This window comes from Onychostoma macrolepis, chromosome 02, assembly GCF_012432095.1.
Source record: "Onychostoma macrolepis isolate SWU-2019 chromosome 02, ASM1243209v1, whole genome shotgun sequence".
NCBI classification, from domain to species: domain Eukaryota; kingdom Metazoa; phylum Chordata; class Actinopteri; order Cypriniformes; family Cyprinidae; genus Onychostoma; species Onychostoma macrolepis.
In genome coordinates, this window is record NC_081156.1 from 34,386,265 (window position 1) to 34,404,276 (window position 18,012).

The 18,012-nt window shown below is 35.7% G+C and overlaps 1 protein-coding gene across 4 annotated transcripts in view; it reads right to left on the reverse strand.

Annotated features, from left to right (window-relative positions):
• ncana (neurocan a) overlaps positions 1-18,012 on the reverse strand; it is an 83,833-nt gene that overhangs the window by 36,213 nt on the left and 29,608 nt on the right. For 3 of the 4 annotated variants that reach the window (XM_058794095.1, XM_058794076.1, XM_058794066.1), the window contains exons 3-8: positions 16,243-16,617; positions 9,072-9,246; positions 7,980-8,107; positions 6,294-6,575; positions 4,279-4,383; positions 2,138-2,599 (exon numbers count right to left, since the gene is read on the reverse strand). In XM_058794095.1, coding sequence (XP_058650078.1) covers positions 2,138-2,599; positions 4,279-4,383; positions 6,294-6,575; positions 7,980-8,107; positions 9,072-9,246; positions 16,243-16,617 — 1,527 coding nt within the window. The remainder of the gene's footprint in view (positions 1-2,137; positions 2,600-4,278; positions 4,384-6,293; positions 6,576-7,979; positions 8,108-9,071; positions 9,247-16,242; positions 16,618-18,012) is intronic. The other variant, XM_058794084.1, reaches the window with a different exon arrangement.

The window sequence follows — 18,012 nt, forward strand, 5'->3', positions numbered from 1 at the left end:
AGAACTAACCACACAAAGCACTGGAGCGTACAGTACAGTACAGTAAGTGTGCATAAGTGAACAGTGTTGTTGCACTTTTCCAGTTTTCAAGCTTTAAACCCTCAATTATGAAGCTTCCACAGGGACAGAGCCGAAATTCTGCCTTCATGGAAAATGGACTTTAATAATGTAGGCAACAGGCCTAAGTTCCCATTTGCCATTAAACATTAATGCTGCCAGGTTCAGTTTGGGCCAAACAAGGTATCTGTATTAATGAAGACAGGAGGGCAGAGAGGACGCCAGCTCGATCCTCAAACTCTTACGCTCGGCCCTCCTCGACAAACAGAGACCACAATCTCAGGTTCTGGTTAAAGTGAAGCTGACAGAATAACATCAATGATCTCAACTTCCTCCTCTCGTTCTCCTGACTTCCTCCCGCTGGACCTGAGCTTGATTTATCCGCCTAACTCTCAGCAACGCTGACGGATCATCTCTCAGTGATGACAAGCAACTAAATCACATCACATTAGTAGGGCCCATGCTTTCACAAAAAACATGTCTAATAAAGTGCAATCATGAAACTTCTACAATTTAACAACAGTTTATTTAAAAGTTATATTTAAAAAAATATATTTAAAAAATCAATAAAAATGACAAAAGCACAAAACACAATGACTGAAACAAACTAAAATTAAAATTATAACAGAAGACATAAAAAAAGAGCTTTTTTTTCAATATTTTTATTTCAGTTTTAGTGACTTTAGTAACTTCAACTTATTTTATTTTATTTTAGTTAGTTGCCAAGGTAACATTTAAAATTTTCATTTAGGTTTTTTAAAGCTAATTTATAATAAAAAAAAACTATAATAGTATATAAATAATATTAAAATAACACAGATTAAAGTTGTTTTCACTTAAATATAATTAAATTTTTATGGCCAGTGAAATCCTTTTTTCCCCCTAAATTCAGTTGTTTTCCCATTTTATTTTTTTCTGAATTCCGTTTTTTTTCCTCTTGTTTTCATTTTTCTCAATTCTGTTTTAATGGTTTAATTAAATTTTAATAAACAAAAAGCATGTCTAATTAATAGAAATAAAGGAACTTATACTAACAACAATAAAAAAAAAATTATTAAACAAATAAACATTTTTAGGTCCCTATAAAATGAATTTCCCCCCAAAATTATGCTTTTTTCTGGATTCTATTTTAATAGTCACATTACATTTTAGAAATCAAAAAGCATGTCTAATTAATCAAAATCAAGAAACATACCAGTTAACATCAATTTATTAAACGTTTAACAAAACTAACATTTTTAGCACCCAATGAAATCTTTTTTTTTTCAAATTCTGTTTTAGTTTGTTTATATTCTGTTTTACATTTTAATAATAAAAAAGTATCTCTAATTAGTTTAGTTTAGTCAAAACTGCTAAATTTTTATCAAAATAATTTTACTTTGCTGCATTCTTATTTTCTGCAGTTTTAAAGAAAGTATTGATATATTTCTCAGAAAAATAGCACCAAAAAAAAAAAGATCATATACTTTGAAAGTTTTTGTTAATATTCTGAAAAAAAAATAAATAAATTATATTTTCTGTTTTGATTTAAAAATTTTAGTAATTTTGTTGTGTTAGTCATTTTTACTGACTAAAGGGTTAATTATAGTTTTTAATTATTTTTAATTTATCATTTTTAGTTTATTTACTTTTTGTTATTTCAGTACTTCAAGCGGTAAAACGGTCTGGATGGAACATCAAAAATGATTTCAAAATGTATTATTGATATTGTGGATTTTTATAAATAGAGTTCAGATGCAAAAGCCTCTAAGTACCGTTTGAAATTTTCTTCTAAAATGAGCATTTTTCTCAGGCTCCTATGTTTATGTTCAGTTATTTCACTTAAATGGCAATGAAACGAACCTATTTATTGCTATCAAAGTGAAAGCCTGATAAAAATGCACATTTTCAAAATTTCTTTTGCATCTGAACTCTTCAAATATTGATGTTGATATATCGCCCAGCCCTACTTAAAATGCATCTTTCCTTTCAGAAAAAAATTCTCTAAATCAGTCATTTTTGTTTTGTCGCATCCATTTCTCTCACCGATCCTCAGCTAGAGTGAAGATCAGAAACAGAAACTCTTTTCTTTCATATTTACCTGATCCGGGAGTTGCAGTGGTTCTGGCGTCCGTCGTGGTTGTCTCCATCACAGCCGCGCTCTTAGTCGTCGCCTCCGCTTCACTTCCAGTCAAGTAGCTCCAGGGTTTCCATAACGAGCTGGCGATGCTGGTGAGGGAACTCTTGGCCTTTCCTTGAGGAGCCTCTGAAGGACCCGCAGGACTCACAGACTGACCGGACAGACCTTCATCCTCGTCCTCTTCCTCTCGGGCCGAGCCGCCAGGACTCAGATCCGGAGGCACCTGTCGGCTGTCTGGGAAGGAGTCCAGCTGGCCGCTCCAGTCCAGAGACGTGTCTCCGGCTCGCAGACGGACTGTCAGATACTCGGCCGAGAGCTCGGCGCCCTCAGCGGCCATCAGCGGCTCTTTGTCCAGATCCACCTGTCCGGTCCAGTTAGCGGGTCGAAGGTCAGGCAGGTCCGGCTGGCCGGCAGTCTGTGCGTCTAGAATTCAGTCAGATACAAGCTAATTTAACATCGAAACAACACTTTTTACTTTCAAGATGACACTTTTCTAAGCGAAACAGGGCATTTAACAATAATTCATCTTGCTCATTCATTGGCTGCACTGCGATTACAATAAATAACAAACTTTATCAACATGCACAACAAAAGTTTGGGATTGGTAAGATTCTCAGAGTCTCTTCTGCTCATGATGGCTGCATTCATTTGATCCAAAATACAGTAAACATATTTAAATATATATATATATATATGCTGTTTTATATGTGAATGTATGTTAAAATTTTATTTATTACTGTGAATTTTCAGCATCATTACTCTACTCTTCAGTGTCACGTGATCTTCAGAAATCATAATAATATGCTGATTTGCTGCTCAAGAAATATTTCTGATTATTATCAATGTTGAAAACAGTTGTGCCGCGCAATATTTTTGTGGAAACGCTGATACATTTTATTTTTCAGGATTCACAGATGAATAGAAAATTTAAAACAACAGCATTTATTTGAAATAGAAATCTTTCGAAACATTATAAATGTATTTACTGTCACTGTTGAGCAACTTAATGCATCCTCCATGAATAAAAGTTTTAATTTCTTTAAAAAAAATTAAAATAAAAAAACAAATAAAAATCACACTGACCCCAAACTTTTGAATGGTAAGTTGTCAAAAAGCTAGTAGTTTATACTTTTAATGTAGCTATAATTTATATAAAACACTTGCTGAAATCGTTTCTTAATCATTTTCAACTCATTCTAACTTCTACAAAAACTTCTAACATCACATGAAATATTTAAATCAGTAGAATTTAAATCAAAACATTCTAAAAATGTTTGCAAAGTCATTTAGAAACAGAATTGAAAAGCTTGAAAGGATGAAAATGGTCCTGAACAAACATTATTTCTTAAATATATCTATTTTTAATGCAAAAAAACCTTGCAAAAACCAGCGGCATGCTCGAATTTCCCGCGAAAACCTACCCGTAACATCATTATAAGCTAACCGTTGTGAATCGCGCTAAAGTAAGGCGATAGTTTTGAACACTGGCTGGTTATGTACTTGCTCAAAAATTGATTTCGAATCATTTTTAACCAAAAAAAGTTACGGACTGCAGCTTTAATGAAAAGATGGGTGAATTAAAGAGGCTGTTAAAGGAGGGGTCTAATGCTATTTCATGCATGTAGAGTTATTTACACTGTTATAGAGTTGGATTCCCAAGCTAAACATGGCCAAAGTTTCAAAAAAATATTTGGATGTAGAACGGAGTATTTCTGTGCCAAATACACAGTTTCGTCAAGCTTTCAGTAAGCCTCCAGGAGCTCGGCTTGTTTTCGGAGAGCATCGTTCTTTTATAAATATGATCAAACTAAAGACTCTTTGGAGATATGAAGCATGCAATACTACTTTATAGATTGGGTTGAAACCGTGTGTTATGTCCCCTTTAATTTCTAAATGAGGATGAAAATGATCCTGAAAAATTATTCTCTGATGCAAAAACCTTGAATAACATTATAAGTGGAGCTCAAAAGAAAAAGTTGGATTTCGTATTTAATCTTGTTGCAAAGAATGATGAACTCTGCTCAGTATGAGTGAAAGTGAGTGAGCGAAAACGCAAATGAACATCCAGATAATTCAGTGCTGATCGCTCAAACGAATCGTACCGCTGCTGGAGGAAAACGATTCGGAAGCGTCGTCTCCGGTCATGTACCTCCACGGTCTCAGTAACGACTTCACGATGTCTGTGAGAGGCTTCTGCGCTTCCTTTTCTGTTGACACATTAAATTCAATCACTCAGATTCTCTCTCCAAACACATTACTCAACCGCTGCAGCATGTGCAAGAAACGTCAAGGTCACGGGTTCGATTAGCAGAGACACACGTGCTGATAAAATATAAACCTTGAATGCGCTGTAAATCACTTTGGATTAACGTCTGTCAGATGAATAAATCTAGATGAATATGTACAGATGTTCAGAACGACATACCAGCTACTATTTGTGTGAAGTATATAAAAACTGCACTGAATAATGCAGTGAACGACTTTCCATTTCCAGTTGTTTTAACATCATCTTCACCATTATTTGCCTTGTATAACTTAGTATGCAAAATGTCACACACTAGATTGATTTAAAAATGCAAACTATCATTACTTCCACCATGACAGCTGTTACAACAATTAAGCCATTAAAAATGCAGTATACTGTTCATATTGTGCAGTATGCTGAACATCTCCAATAATAACATTTACATTAGAAATCTCTTTACTGTACTTTTGATCAATTTAAGGCCTCCTTGCTAAATAAACGTATTAACTTGTTAAAATAAAAAGCTAATAATGATACCAAACTTTTGAATGGTAGAATATGTGTCAAAAGTATTTATATATAACTTTTATATATAATATACCGACAGCTATAAATTCATATAATCAGTTTTGTTGGAAAATACTACTGGTTTCAGTTTAGTTTTTTACGCATATCTCTGACGCAATAAAGCCACTCCTCCGGTTTCTCTTGCTCCAAATTAAAGGATGCTATACAGTAAAACATTTTTAAAGATAAAATCACCTGGCTTTTAGCAATGATTATTTATTATAATTACATGATTTATATATTTAGTCCATTACACAAGCCATATTAAAATAATAATTATTAATCTTTTACTTTAAATTAATATACATATATACAAATCATATATAATGTAAATGAGCTTTAGAATCAATAGATAAAACTTTAAACATGACTACATAAGGGTTTAGGATGGAGCACAAAAGCAGTCATAAGCAGCACAGGTATATTTGTAGCAATAGCCAACAATACATTGTATGGGTCAAAATTATACATTTTTCTTTTATGCCAAAAATCATTAGAATATTAAGTAAAAATCAGGTTCCATGAAGATATTTAGTCAATTTCCTACCGTAAATATATCAAAACTTAATTTTTGATTAGTAATATGCATTGCTAAGAACTTTAAAGACAACTTTAAAGGTGATTTTCTCAATATTTGAATTTTTTTGCACCCTCAGATTCCAGATTTTCAAATAGTTGTATCTCAGCCAAATATTGTCCGATCCTAACAAACCATACATCAATGGAAAGCTTATTTATTCAGCTTTATTCAATCTAAATTTAAAAAAATTGACCCTTATGACTGGTTTTGTGGTCACATATACTGTATATGATCAACTATATAAGCTAACTTCACAAGTTTCACTTGCACTGGTATGGCAAGATGTCTTCTTTTAGTTGTCCTCTTTCACAGACAGCTCTTTTCACCTTGCTGTGTAAATGTATTTAAATTAATATTTTTCAATCTTTGGCAGTGAATCGCAAGAAGTGAATCACAGTTAAAAGGCATGTGATTGGCTGTTCATGACTGATGTCAGTGCACGCGCTTCATTAACTCAGGATCAAAGCCTGAGTTGACAGAGAAAGCTGATGATCAGCTTCATGGTACCAACAAAGCCGGAACTGGATTGGTTTGGTTTCGTCAACTCAAAACTAATCTTGTAACCCTGAGTTTGTTCAGCCACCATCATGGTAAAGGCCCATGGACTCTTATGGTTCATAACATCCCTTAACCATGATCAAATCCCTATTGCATGGGCTAGATCAAAACAAAAACAATAATGATGGTTTCTGTAATGCACGACTATGCAACATGCTAATGCATACCTCTATAGCAGAAAGCATTGAAGCGTGCTGTCCCGTTGTTCAGTTCTGACGGTGAAAGAGTTCGGACGCCTGGTTCTCCAGCAGGACAGTCCGAGCGCAGCGAGCTGATGGAAAACCTCACGCTACCGTCAGACAGCCAGGCCGGCTCGCAGTGGTCCAGCCCAGAGCTCCAGGCCAGATAGAGCTGACCCACGGTCGCCAGCCGGCCGCCCACAGCCGCACACTGAGCCGTGGCCTCCGGATGAGTCAGTCTGTCAGGAACGCCGGCGGGAAACACTTCACCTGCACAACCAGTGTTGGGGAAAGTTACTTTTAAAAGTAATGCATTACAATATTGCGTTACTCCCTAAAAAAGTAACTAATTATGTTATTTAGTTACTTTTTATGGAAAGTAATGTGTTATGTTACTTTTGCGTTACTTTTTAAATCTGGGCAGGGCTTGCTTGTTTGTTTTTAATATAAAAAGTTCTATTTTTAGCAAATGTAAAAGCCCTTTCACACCAAAAAGTGAAAGGAATAAGCCTCAGGCTGAAGGAAAAGTAAATTCACGTCTGTACAGTAGAACGCAGGAGAAGAAGGTTCAGCACAATTGTTAGTTTATCTAAAGTCATTTTTGCTTATTAGTATGGTTGAGCTTGATCATCAAAGGTCAGCAGCAAAGACATTGGCTAATAAAATAGGATTAAATACATGAAGGATATTAGTGTTATTTAAGATATTTAACTATTGCAGGTTTGCGTCATATTCTGAGTTTGCATTTCACCGTTGTAATTCATTTTGATGAATACTGAAACTGTCTTTTTGCGAGTAAGATGAATTAATGCATGTTTAATGCATTTAGTCTAGAACTACAGTAACTTCATGTTCACACAGCGCACACAAAGCCTCTGTACTTCCAATTTCTCCCAACATGGGGACAGGAGACTTGTCAGTTAATAAATGGGAAACAAAGTAACTGGCGTTACTTATTTGAAAAAGTAACTTAAAAAGTAATGCGTTACTGTACTAGTTACTTGGAAAAAGTAATCTGATTATGTAACTCGCGTTACTTGTAATGCATTACCCCCAACACAGAACAGCTGGACAGACGGCTTGTGCCATAAATTACAGCATGATGATTTTGGTAAATGATTAAAAACGCACCTTTTTTAAAACGGTTATGAATTATTCATATGTTGTGACTAACAACTCCACATACATTTCTGTGGTGTTAATAGATAAATAAACATTAGATATATATATAGATAGATAGATAGATAGATCACTAATTCAGTAATGAAATGCCTTTAACTGAAAATTGAGTGTTTAATCTTATCATTATACATTACTGACACTCTATCCTCCAATTTGATACTGTTAAGTGCTTTGACACAATCTGTATTGTTAAAAGCGCTATATAAATAAAGGTGACTTGACTTGACTAATAATTGCTTTCAAAGTTACTGTTGAGTGTTGACTTTTCTGTAAATACACAATAAATTAAAAATACAATTATTATTGTTATTATTTTACTACTTTAATTGCATATTATGTATAATATTATACATTCAATTATTTTTTAATTTAAATTCATTTAGTACATAGTATACTTACATTAATACTAGTACTAATATAATAGTCGGATATGGTTTGAAATATTTGCTTGATCCCATTTGTCCGTGGTAAACGTGTTTTCCGGAATCTCACCTTGCATGTCATTGGCGAAACAATAAACGTCAAACAGTTCCGAAGGGTCTCGTTTCCCATAATTCCTCACTCCAGAAGAAAACTCTGCGTGTCCATAGCAGCCGAGCTCGGGTCTCTGTATGGGATACCTGCGGAGAGGAGACCAAACACCTGCACTGTGACAATATCCACATGTACATAAAGCTGTGTTGTCATGGAGATGCTAATAAATAATTTCACTGCAATATTATAACAGGATCCTTATAATAGCTCAAGGTGAAGCATGTCTGTCTGGCTGGAGTTTAATAGTCCTTCATCAACACTGAAAGATATGCTGTGATTGCTAAAGTTCACAGACGACTCTGTCCAAACCTTCAGAAGGAGCTTCACAAAATCTGTTTAATTTAGTCTCTAAATAAATAAATTAGTTATACTATTCTTTTTAAATTAATAATAATAATAACTGTTGTATACATTGTGCAATGTATAATATGAATACATAATGCATAATTAAAATAGTAAATTAATAATACAATTATTTATTTATTTTAACAAATTATTCTATTATAGTTATATTAATTGTATATTATGTATTAATATTATGTATCAATATTTACTAAATTAATAAATATACAAATAATTTAATGTATAGTATTATAACAATATAAAAAATAATACAATAATAATAATAGTATTTATTTGATTATTTACAGAAAAATCTATGTATTTATATTATGCATTCAATATTTATTATTTACTAAATAAATAAACATACTTTTAATATACTATTAAGTATACTATGTACTAAATACATATGAAAATTTCTGAAAGCTTCAGGAACAACCTTACAAACTGTTTGATTTGTGTAGACTCATAACAAAAACATAATTCATAAAATATTAATATTAATATATAATATTAATTCATAAATTATTATTATTTCAGAATTATTATTATTTAAAATTCTTATTTTAATTATTACTCATTAAAATTGTGTTTCAGGTTACAATCAAGTTTGACTCACCCCTAAGTTTATAAAAAACAAATTTTCTTTTCGTTTTAGTATTCTATGACACTCTCTGATATTTCCTGACTGATGCTCATGAGTCAGACCTGACGCTCTGGTCTCGGAGCCATCCGGCCGCACAGCTGTTCATGCCGGAGTGAAACGCCGCCAACAGCTGCTCAGGGGTCGCGACCTCAGCAGAGTTCTCCTCACACGCGCGAACGGCCTCCGCGAATGACAGCGAATAACGCTCCGCGGGAGAACGGTAGTGAAACACCACACCTGAAAACACACAGAAACAACAACATCACAAAACAACCAGAGGCACAGACAAGCACTGGGGATAATAAATGGCCAATATTCACGGTTTCATTTTTTAATGATCTTATGCTTTTTCCCTTTTAGAAGAGGTCAGAAAAAAGTTTATTACATTTTACATTCATTTTACACTTGTCACAAGTATGAATAAATTAGTAATAATATTAATATATAATATTAATCAATAAAAGTATCATTTAAATTGCTAATTATTATTATTATTATTATTAATTATATCCACAACAACAGATATAAATAATTTAAAAAATTTAAATAGATTTTTTAATAATTTCTTTAATTTTCACTTATTAAAATTGTTTCAAATTACGATAAAGCTCAACTCGTCCCTTAGTTTGTAAAGACAAATATGAGTTAATTTGTGTAGGCTCATTACAAAAAGTATTAATAAAAATTCTAATATTATTAATATATAATTAATATCTAATTTTATTCATTTTAGTAAAAACTAATTTATGTGCTTCTGTCATTTTTATTAGTTTTTTTTTTTTTGTCTTTTTTTTATTTTAAAAATATATTTCTACATAGAATTTATTTTAATTTTTCATTTTAACCATTTCATTTCTAATTTTCTTAGAATTTTCTAACTTCAAGTTTAGATTTTTTTTTATCTAATATTTATATTTTATTTTATTTCAGCTTTGTTCAATTACCAAACACAATTTTTAATAGTTTTAGTAAACAATAACAACACTGTTTGAAAGACCATAATTTATCCTGAAATGTGTGTAATGCTATAAAATAAGTATAAAAAAGTCCCCAGAAAAAGTACAATAATCAAATATTAAATCATCAAATGTCATTATTCAGCTCAATTCAATTTAGTGTTGGTTCAATAATAGTAGGCTATTAATGTTGCAAAGTGAGTGTCATTATCAGCTAAAATGTTGCGCTCATCTGATAGTGTCAGCGCATTAAATCAATAATATCACTAAATATCAATCGTTTGTCACAGCGCATACATTATGTAGAACATTTGAGATGATTTATCTGCGGTTTAGCGTTACTTCCCTCATTAGGTGTCACCTGTTTTCCTCAGAATTCACACAGCCCTCGATTGCAGGGAATCAATCTCACCGCTCTAATTAAAGAGTTACGGCCAATTAAGCAGTTAATGAGAGCCTCAGACGAAAATGAAAATAAAGCCGAGCTAAAGTTAGACGAGAAACGAGGGAAAAAGCTGAAATGAATCTGATATTGACAGTCTGAGTGGATGTAATGAGAGGGTAATTAATTCACAGCAGACTCCTGGACTCTTAACGAGCCGCCGCTTTTCCTCAATGTTTATCTGAAAACTGTTGTTCTGGGTTCAGATGTGCACGCGTTACATTTCAGCCGCACAAAATGACTTTCATAATGATTTTAACTTGCTCACTGGGGGTTTACAGACAAATATATTGAGCTGTAATTTTCTCTTAATTGAACTGCTAAATGAGGATCTTACAGAACCTACAACTTTATTACTGCAGTCATTTTCTGTAACAATGACCAAAAGTGCTGTATAAATAAAACATTACACTATTATTTTATACAAAATTATAAAATGATTTAAAAAAACACCAACATAATTATACATTAATATTAAAAATAATTATAAAAATATAAACAAACTGTTAATTTCTAGATCTAGACTTGTTCACAAATGTCAGGGCAGTGTTACTTAAGTATTATTTATAAACCATTATATTATTTATAAATATTTTGAATTATTTAAAAATTTTCACTTTTAATTTTAATTTTAGGTCAGGTTTTTATAATTTTTAATACGTTCTGTTGTTATTTTTAGTTGTTTTTAAAATGTATATTTAGATTTAATTTATATTTACAGTTTTATTTTTAATACTTTTGGTATTTCAAACTTATTTTTAGTTGCCAATGCAAGATTTCTAATATTTGTTTAAGTTTTACATTTTTCATCTAATATTTATATTTTAGTTCATTTCAGATTTATTTCAATTAAAAATCTCTAGTATTTTCTATTAGGAAAAGTACAGTAACACCAGATTTTGAATAATAAATCAGCTCCCATTCATAAAAAACTATAAATTCAAACTCTTAATTTCTTGTTTACAATTTAGTATTATTTATATACTATTACAGTATTTATTAATATTTTCGATTTAGCTTTTATATTTATATTTTCAGTTTTCATTTTCATTTTAGTTAAAGTTTTAGTCATTTTAATGTCCCCTTGACATTTTTATTAGTTGTTTAAAGATTTTCCTACATATTTCTATATAGATTTATTTATTTTTTTAATTCAGTGTTATTAATTTTAGTACTGCAGCTTAAACTTATTTCAGTTCATTCCTAATTTTCTCCAAAATTTTTCATCTAATATTTATGCTGGATGCAGTGTGATGTCCGTGTTGAGTGGCAACTTGTCATTCGCTTGGACTTTAGTCAGCAGCTTGGCAGTGGCCTCCTGTCGTCGGAGATGTGCTGGTGAAATGTTGCTAAGAACTGGCAGCCATGGTAATGGAGTAGAACGTAAGGTTCCAGTGATTGTGCGCATAGACGTGTTTAAATGAACGTCTACTAGCTTGGTGTGGGATGATCTGGACCAGACTGGTGCACAGCACTCTGCTGTTGAGTAACACAGAGCAAGTGCAGTGGTCTTGAGTGTCTGGGCCCTTGCACCCCAACTTGTGCCGGCAAGTTTACTGAGCAGATTATTTAGAGAGCTGACTTCGGCTGCTGTCTTCTTCAGGTGATCATGATATGTTAATGATCGGTCCAGGGTAACGCCGAGGTACGTCGGATTTGGGTCATGTTTGATCCGCTGACCCTTGAGGAAGATATTGAACTCCCGTTTGGCTTGTGCATTGTGGAGGTGGAAGATACTGGATAGCGTCTTAGTTGCACTGGGTTGGAGTCGCCACCTACTTTGGAAGTCCCATCAAATCCATGTCCTTGTTCAGTACGTTCTTGACCTCGTCAAATGTCCGATGTTGGGTCCCAATGCAGATGTCATCAGCGTAGATGAATTTGCTGGACTGTGTTGCTGGAAGATCATTAATATAGATGTTGAAGAGACTTGGAGACAGGGAAGAGCCCCGCGGGAGTCCATTTGATTGTTTTCTCCAAGAGCTGTTTTTGTCTGCCATGTGTACTCGAAAGAGTCTGTCATGGAGGAAGAGATCTATAGCCTCTACTACCCAACGCGGTAAAACTTTGGATAGTTTCAACAGGAGACCAGCATGCCAGACCGTGACATAAGCCGCGGTTAGGTCAAGGAAGACGGACCCAGTTTACTGATTTAGCTGGAATCCATTTTCAATGTATGTCGTCAGGGCAAGAACTTGGTCACCGGTGCTATGCCCTTGCCTGAACCCTGCCTGCTCATCTGTGATGGTTTTCTCCAAGACTGGACTGATTCGGTGAAGGATCAAGCGTTCGAGTAGCTTGAAACACAAGAGTAGCAAGGATATTGGGCGGTAGCTGGCTGCGAGATTTGGGTCCTTGCCGGGTTTCAGGATGGCGATGACTTTTGCCTGGCACCAGGCTCGTGGCATCTTTTTTTCTCGAGTTATCCGCGTGTAGAACGAAGCGAGCCATGATTTAGCCTTGGGTCCAAGATGTTTAAGAAATTCTGGCAGGATGTTGTCATATCCTGTGGCGGAGCCGTCCTTCACCGTATGGAGCACCGCATCCAGTTCTAACTCTGTGAATTCCTCCGGGCAGTCACCCTCCAGTCTGACTGTCTTCAAGTGACAATAATGCCGCCACTCGTTGCGCACAGATTGTCAGTGTGGTTTCGACAGTGGAGCTTTTGCCACCTGAAGAAGGTCGCTGGCCATGGCGTTTGGACTGACAGCTGGTCTGGACTGTCCCGGTGGTCGCTGGGAGGCACCCAGTCTATGAATCAGGCTCCAACTCTTCCGACTGGAGTGGGTGAAGTTGAGTTTTTCCACTGATTCTTCCCATCGGCTTCGTCTGGCAGCATCCAGGGATTCAATTAGGTGGTCGGCAATATCAGGGTTTCCAGACCCATCATACTCCTCAAGGAGAGCTTGGCATTCGACATCCAAACACAATGTGTAGACTGGCCTACAGCCACAGGGGGATGGCTGTAGTAGCAGCACTGAAAATTGCTCCTTCGAAGCGTTGGTAAGCCTCCTCGATTGGGATGCAGCAAGAAGGGATGGTTACAACACTTCTCTTCAGCTTGCTTCTGTACAAGTCCCAGTCGGCTTTACGGAAGTTCCAGCGCTTCTTGGATGAGCCGTGGATAATCGGCAGTTGGAGGCCAATGTGGATGAGCAATGGTCTGTGCTGGCTATGAGGGAAGTCTTCCAAAACCATCTGGCTAGCTGGCTGGGGGTGGTCACCGATCGATGTGATCCAACACAAGTCTGGTGAGTAGTCCTTTTGCCATCTCGCCGAATAGAATGTACCACGTTACTTGGCATCATGGGTCAGAGAGAGATCACTGTTGGATGCCCATTCCGCCAAGGCCTATCCATCCTCGTCTGGTTCTGAGTAGCCCCACTCAGGGTGATGGCTGTTGAAGTCGCCCACGTATGCTGCGGTATGCACGAGAGCTGGAAGCACAGCTTGGTCCCAGTGCTGACTGGGAGGTTCGTAGACATTGGCGACTCTGAATCCTCTGACTTGAACGATGTCACAGAAGTATGATGAAGAGACTGGGGAGGCATCAGCGACATCACTGCGAACATATGTTGCATGGCCGAACCTGGCATCTGGTGTTGACGAGATAAGGTCAAATCCTCCAATGGTGTAGCGCCCCGCTAACTGGTCTGCTACATGTGTCTCCTGCAGACAGATGACATCAATGCTGTGACGGTGGGCTATGGTGCTGATGAGTGTTCGTTTGGCTGCAGACAGACCCTCGACGTTAAGTTGTAGAACTCTAAGTGCCGGTTCAATGGCTTGCAAGTCACTGCCATTGGGATCTGCTGATGGTTGTGGCACATGACCGGGATTCAATGCTGGAATTCGGTCTGCTGGTTGGATCATTGCAACTTCGGATCCGGGCTAGAAACCAGGTTGAAGTTGACAGGGAGCGTGATGAGAACGCTGATCCAATGCTCCCTCTCTTAGTTAACACACCTGATTCATATAATCAGCTCATTAGAAGAGAGCTACGTGCATGAACTGTGTTCCAATTGATATGATCCCTATGATATGAGGTATTTCAGCCTGGTTTTAAATCCCTACACTGCACAGAGACAGCCCTAATGAAAGTTTTTAATGATCTGCTTCTTGCCACTGACTCGGGTGACTAAGCTGTTCTTATGCTCCTAGATCTCACGGCTGCATTCGACACTGTAGACATAACATCTTGATCTCTCGAATGGAGCATTGTGTTGGCATTAAAGGTACTGTGTTGGAGTGTTTTCGATCATATTTGTCTGGCAGAAGCTTCGCCTGTTCGCCTTGGGGATTTTATGTCCTCTTCTGTGAGTCTTTCGTGCGGGGTCCCCCAGGGCTCCATTTTGGGGCCTATTCTATTTTCTTTATAAATACTTCCTCTAGGATCCATTTTCAGGAAGTACAATATTTTGTCTCATTGTCATGCAGATGATACACAATTATGTCTGCCATTGAAACAAAAACATCCAAATTCTATAGCGCCACTTTTGTGTTGTCTTGAGGAAATTAAAGCCTGGATGGCAGTAAATTTTTTTTAATTCAATGAGGATAAGACGGAAGTTATATTGTTTACTCCAGGGGGTGCCTGTGGGTCTCCTGACCTGGATTTAAGTATTTTAAAACCATTTGTGAAGCCCTCTGTAAAAAAAAACTTGGGTGTTTTAATGGATAATGATTTTAAACTGGATAAACAGATTAATTTGGTAATTAAATCTAGTTTTTTTCAGCTGAGGCAACTTTCTAAGATTAAATATTTTCTGTCTTTTAAAGACTTTGAAAGAATTATACACATTTTTACTCATCCCGTCTTGACTACTGTAATGGACTTTATGTAGGCATTAGTCAGGACTCCCTCACCAGACTGTAGATGGTTCAGAATGCTGCAGCTCATTTGTTAACGGGAACACGAAAGCGGGAACATATTACTCCCATTTTGGCCTCTCTTCACTGGCTTCCTATTCGTTTTAGAATTGATTTTAAGATTTTAATCTTAGTTTTTAAATCATTAAATGGTCTGGCACCAAAATATCTTTCAGACTAAATACAGCCATATGCTCCGTCGAGGGGACTTAGGTCAGCTGACCATTCACTGTTAGTTGTCCCTCATGTAAGGCTGAAGAGCAGGGGTGACTGTGCGTTTGCAGTCGCGGGCCCTAGACTTTGGAATAATCTGCCATTATGTGTTAGAAAGGCCCAAACACTTACTGTTTTTAAGTCTAGCTTAAAAACCTACTTCTATAGTCTGGCGTTTAACACTGTGTGAGAGCTGCTATTTTTATTGTTGTATTTTATTTTATGCTACCCTATAATATTTCAAACTTTGTCATTTTATTTGTGTTATTGTCTTATTCATGCTTGTACAGCACTTTGGTAAACACTTGTTGTTTCTAAAAAAGTGCTTTATAAATAAACTTTGACTTGACTTGACTTGACTACACAAGTGTTCATTGCTCCCAACTCCCTGAACAGGGGAAATCCCCGTTGACTTCACTTCGGAACATTCATTCACGGATTTGCGGTGCGTCTTCACACACAGATGAGCATACGAAATATGCAAAGCGGGGCGGGTGGGGGGGTGTTGTATGGGGGGGTTATGGGCTGGTGGTGCGAGGACTGGGATTGGGAAATGCTGATCTACAGTAATATTTATATTTTATTTTATTTCAGCTTCATTTCAATTACTGAAACCCATTTTTTATAATTTTGGTTAAAAATAACATGACTTTTTCAAGGACTATAATTTATCCTATAATTTCCTATAATTTATGAAAGAGTCCAGGAAAAGTACAATAATTGAATATTAAATCAGTCCAGTTTGGATCTCACCTGTGACCTCCAGGATGATCGTATCCTGCTCATAATTTTCTCCCAGAGCGACGTGGCACTGGAAGCTCCCGGAGTCGTTGGAGCGGAGCTGGGAAAGCGCCAGCGAGGCATTGAGCGGGTCGGCCGAGTATCCGGGCAGACTGACCCGACCCACATACGCCCGGTGCACCCTGACCACCCCGTCCCGGGCTGACAGCACCGTCTGCTCCTGCGCTCCGGAGCCACGGCTCCAGCGGATGAAGGGGCCGTGTCCCGGGATCAGGGCGGCCGGAAGGGTGAACATACACGGGAGCAGAGCGGAGCTGGATAACGGGCGACGCAGGGGAGGATGGGTCACTCTCCGGACTGTCGCCGGAGTCTCAGCTCGAGTCAGCCCTGAGAGAACAGAGAGAGAAACTAACAGAGTCAGGTTTGAAGGTGAAGTGTGCAACGTTTGCTGTGTTGAAATGGTCTCTGGTGTCTATATATACTCTTAAAAATAAAGGTGCTTAAAAGGTTCTTTATAGTGATGCCATAGAAGAACCATTTTTGGTTCCACAAGGAACCATCTCTTCCTTACCTTTTTATAATCTGAAGAATCTTCCTTTGCCACAAAGAAGCTTTTGTGAAACAGAAAGGTTCTTCAGATGTTAAAGGTTCTTTATGGAACCATTTAGACAAAAATGTTATTATATGGCATCATGAAGCATTTTTAAAAAATCTTTTAAGTAGTTTAGTTTTAGTTTTTTCAAATACTATATGTCTACATAGTTTCTATTTATTATTCGTTTCAGTTATTTTATTAAATGAGCAAATGAGAAATTAAATAAAATCAGTTTTATGTACTAAAATAACCAAAACTAAAATAAATATAAATACAAAGTTTTTTAAATTTTATTCCAGTCAACATTTATTTATTATTTCATTATAAGTAATGAAAATGTTTTTTGTTTTTTTTTATGGTTTTATTAATTATTTGTTTTAGTTATTTTACTAAAAGCGCAAGCGAAAAAAATAAATAAATAAATAAGTAAAATTACTAAAACTAAAATAAAATAAATATAATTAATTTTATTTTAGTTAACATTTATTTTATTTCAAGTAATGAAAATGATTTTTATGGTTTTAAAGTTTAATTATTTGTTTTAGTTATTTTACAAAATGAGCAAATGAGAAAATGTTGCCTTGACAACTTGGTGAAATAAAATAAATCTTAAGTACTAAAATTACTATAACTAAAATAAATATAAATTTAAATAAATATGAAAAGTTTGTTTTATTTTAAATTACTCAAACTAAAACTGAAATAAACATATAGATTTAAAGTACAAATAAATGTAAACATAATAATATTGTCCTTTTATTTCAAGTAAATCCTTTTTTCATGGTTTTAGTTTTAGCTCATGATGATGATTTGACTATTGGCTAACATTAACTAAGAACCCATTTGGTCCAGATGACGTCAACTGAAGAGAAAAGTAGTTCCTTGAGTTATTATATTTTGATGAAAGATTATGAAGACAAATATTTCAACACATGCACTGATGAATCATTCACAATAAGAATATGAGTGTAATTTAAGGACGCAGATACGACCCTTTTTTATTTGACATCAAGAGAAATTCAGATTTTTTTAGATGTGATGCAAACAAAGGAAAAGCCCAGTTCACTGTTCCTCATAAAACCTGACGGATTATTACAGCAAAAGCCTTTGTAACGTCCTCAAACACAGAAAACACATGAATAATATTTGTTTTCCAGCCTGAGCGTCTGCTCTGGATCTCAGCGCAG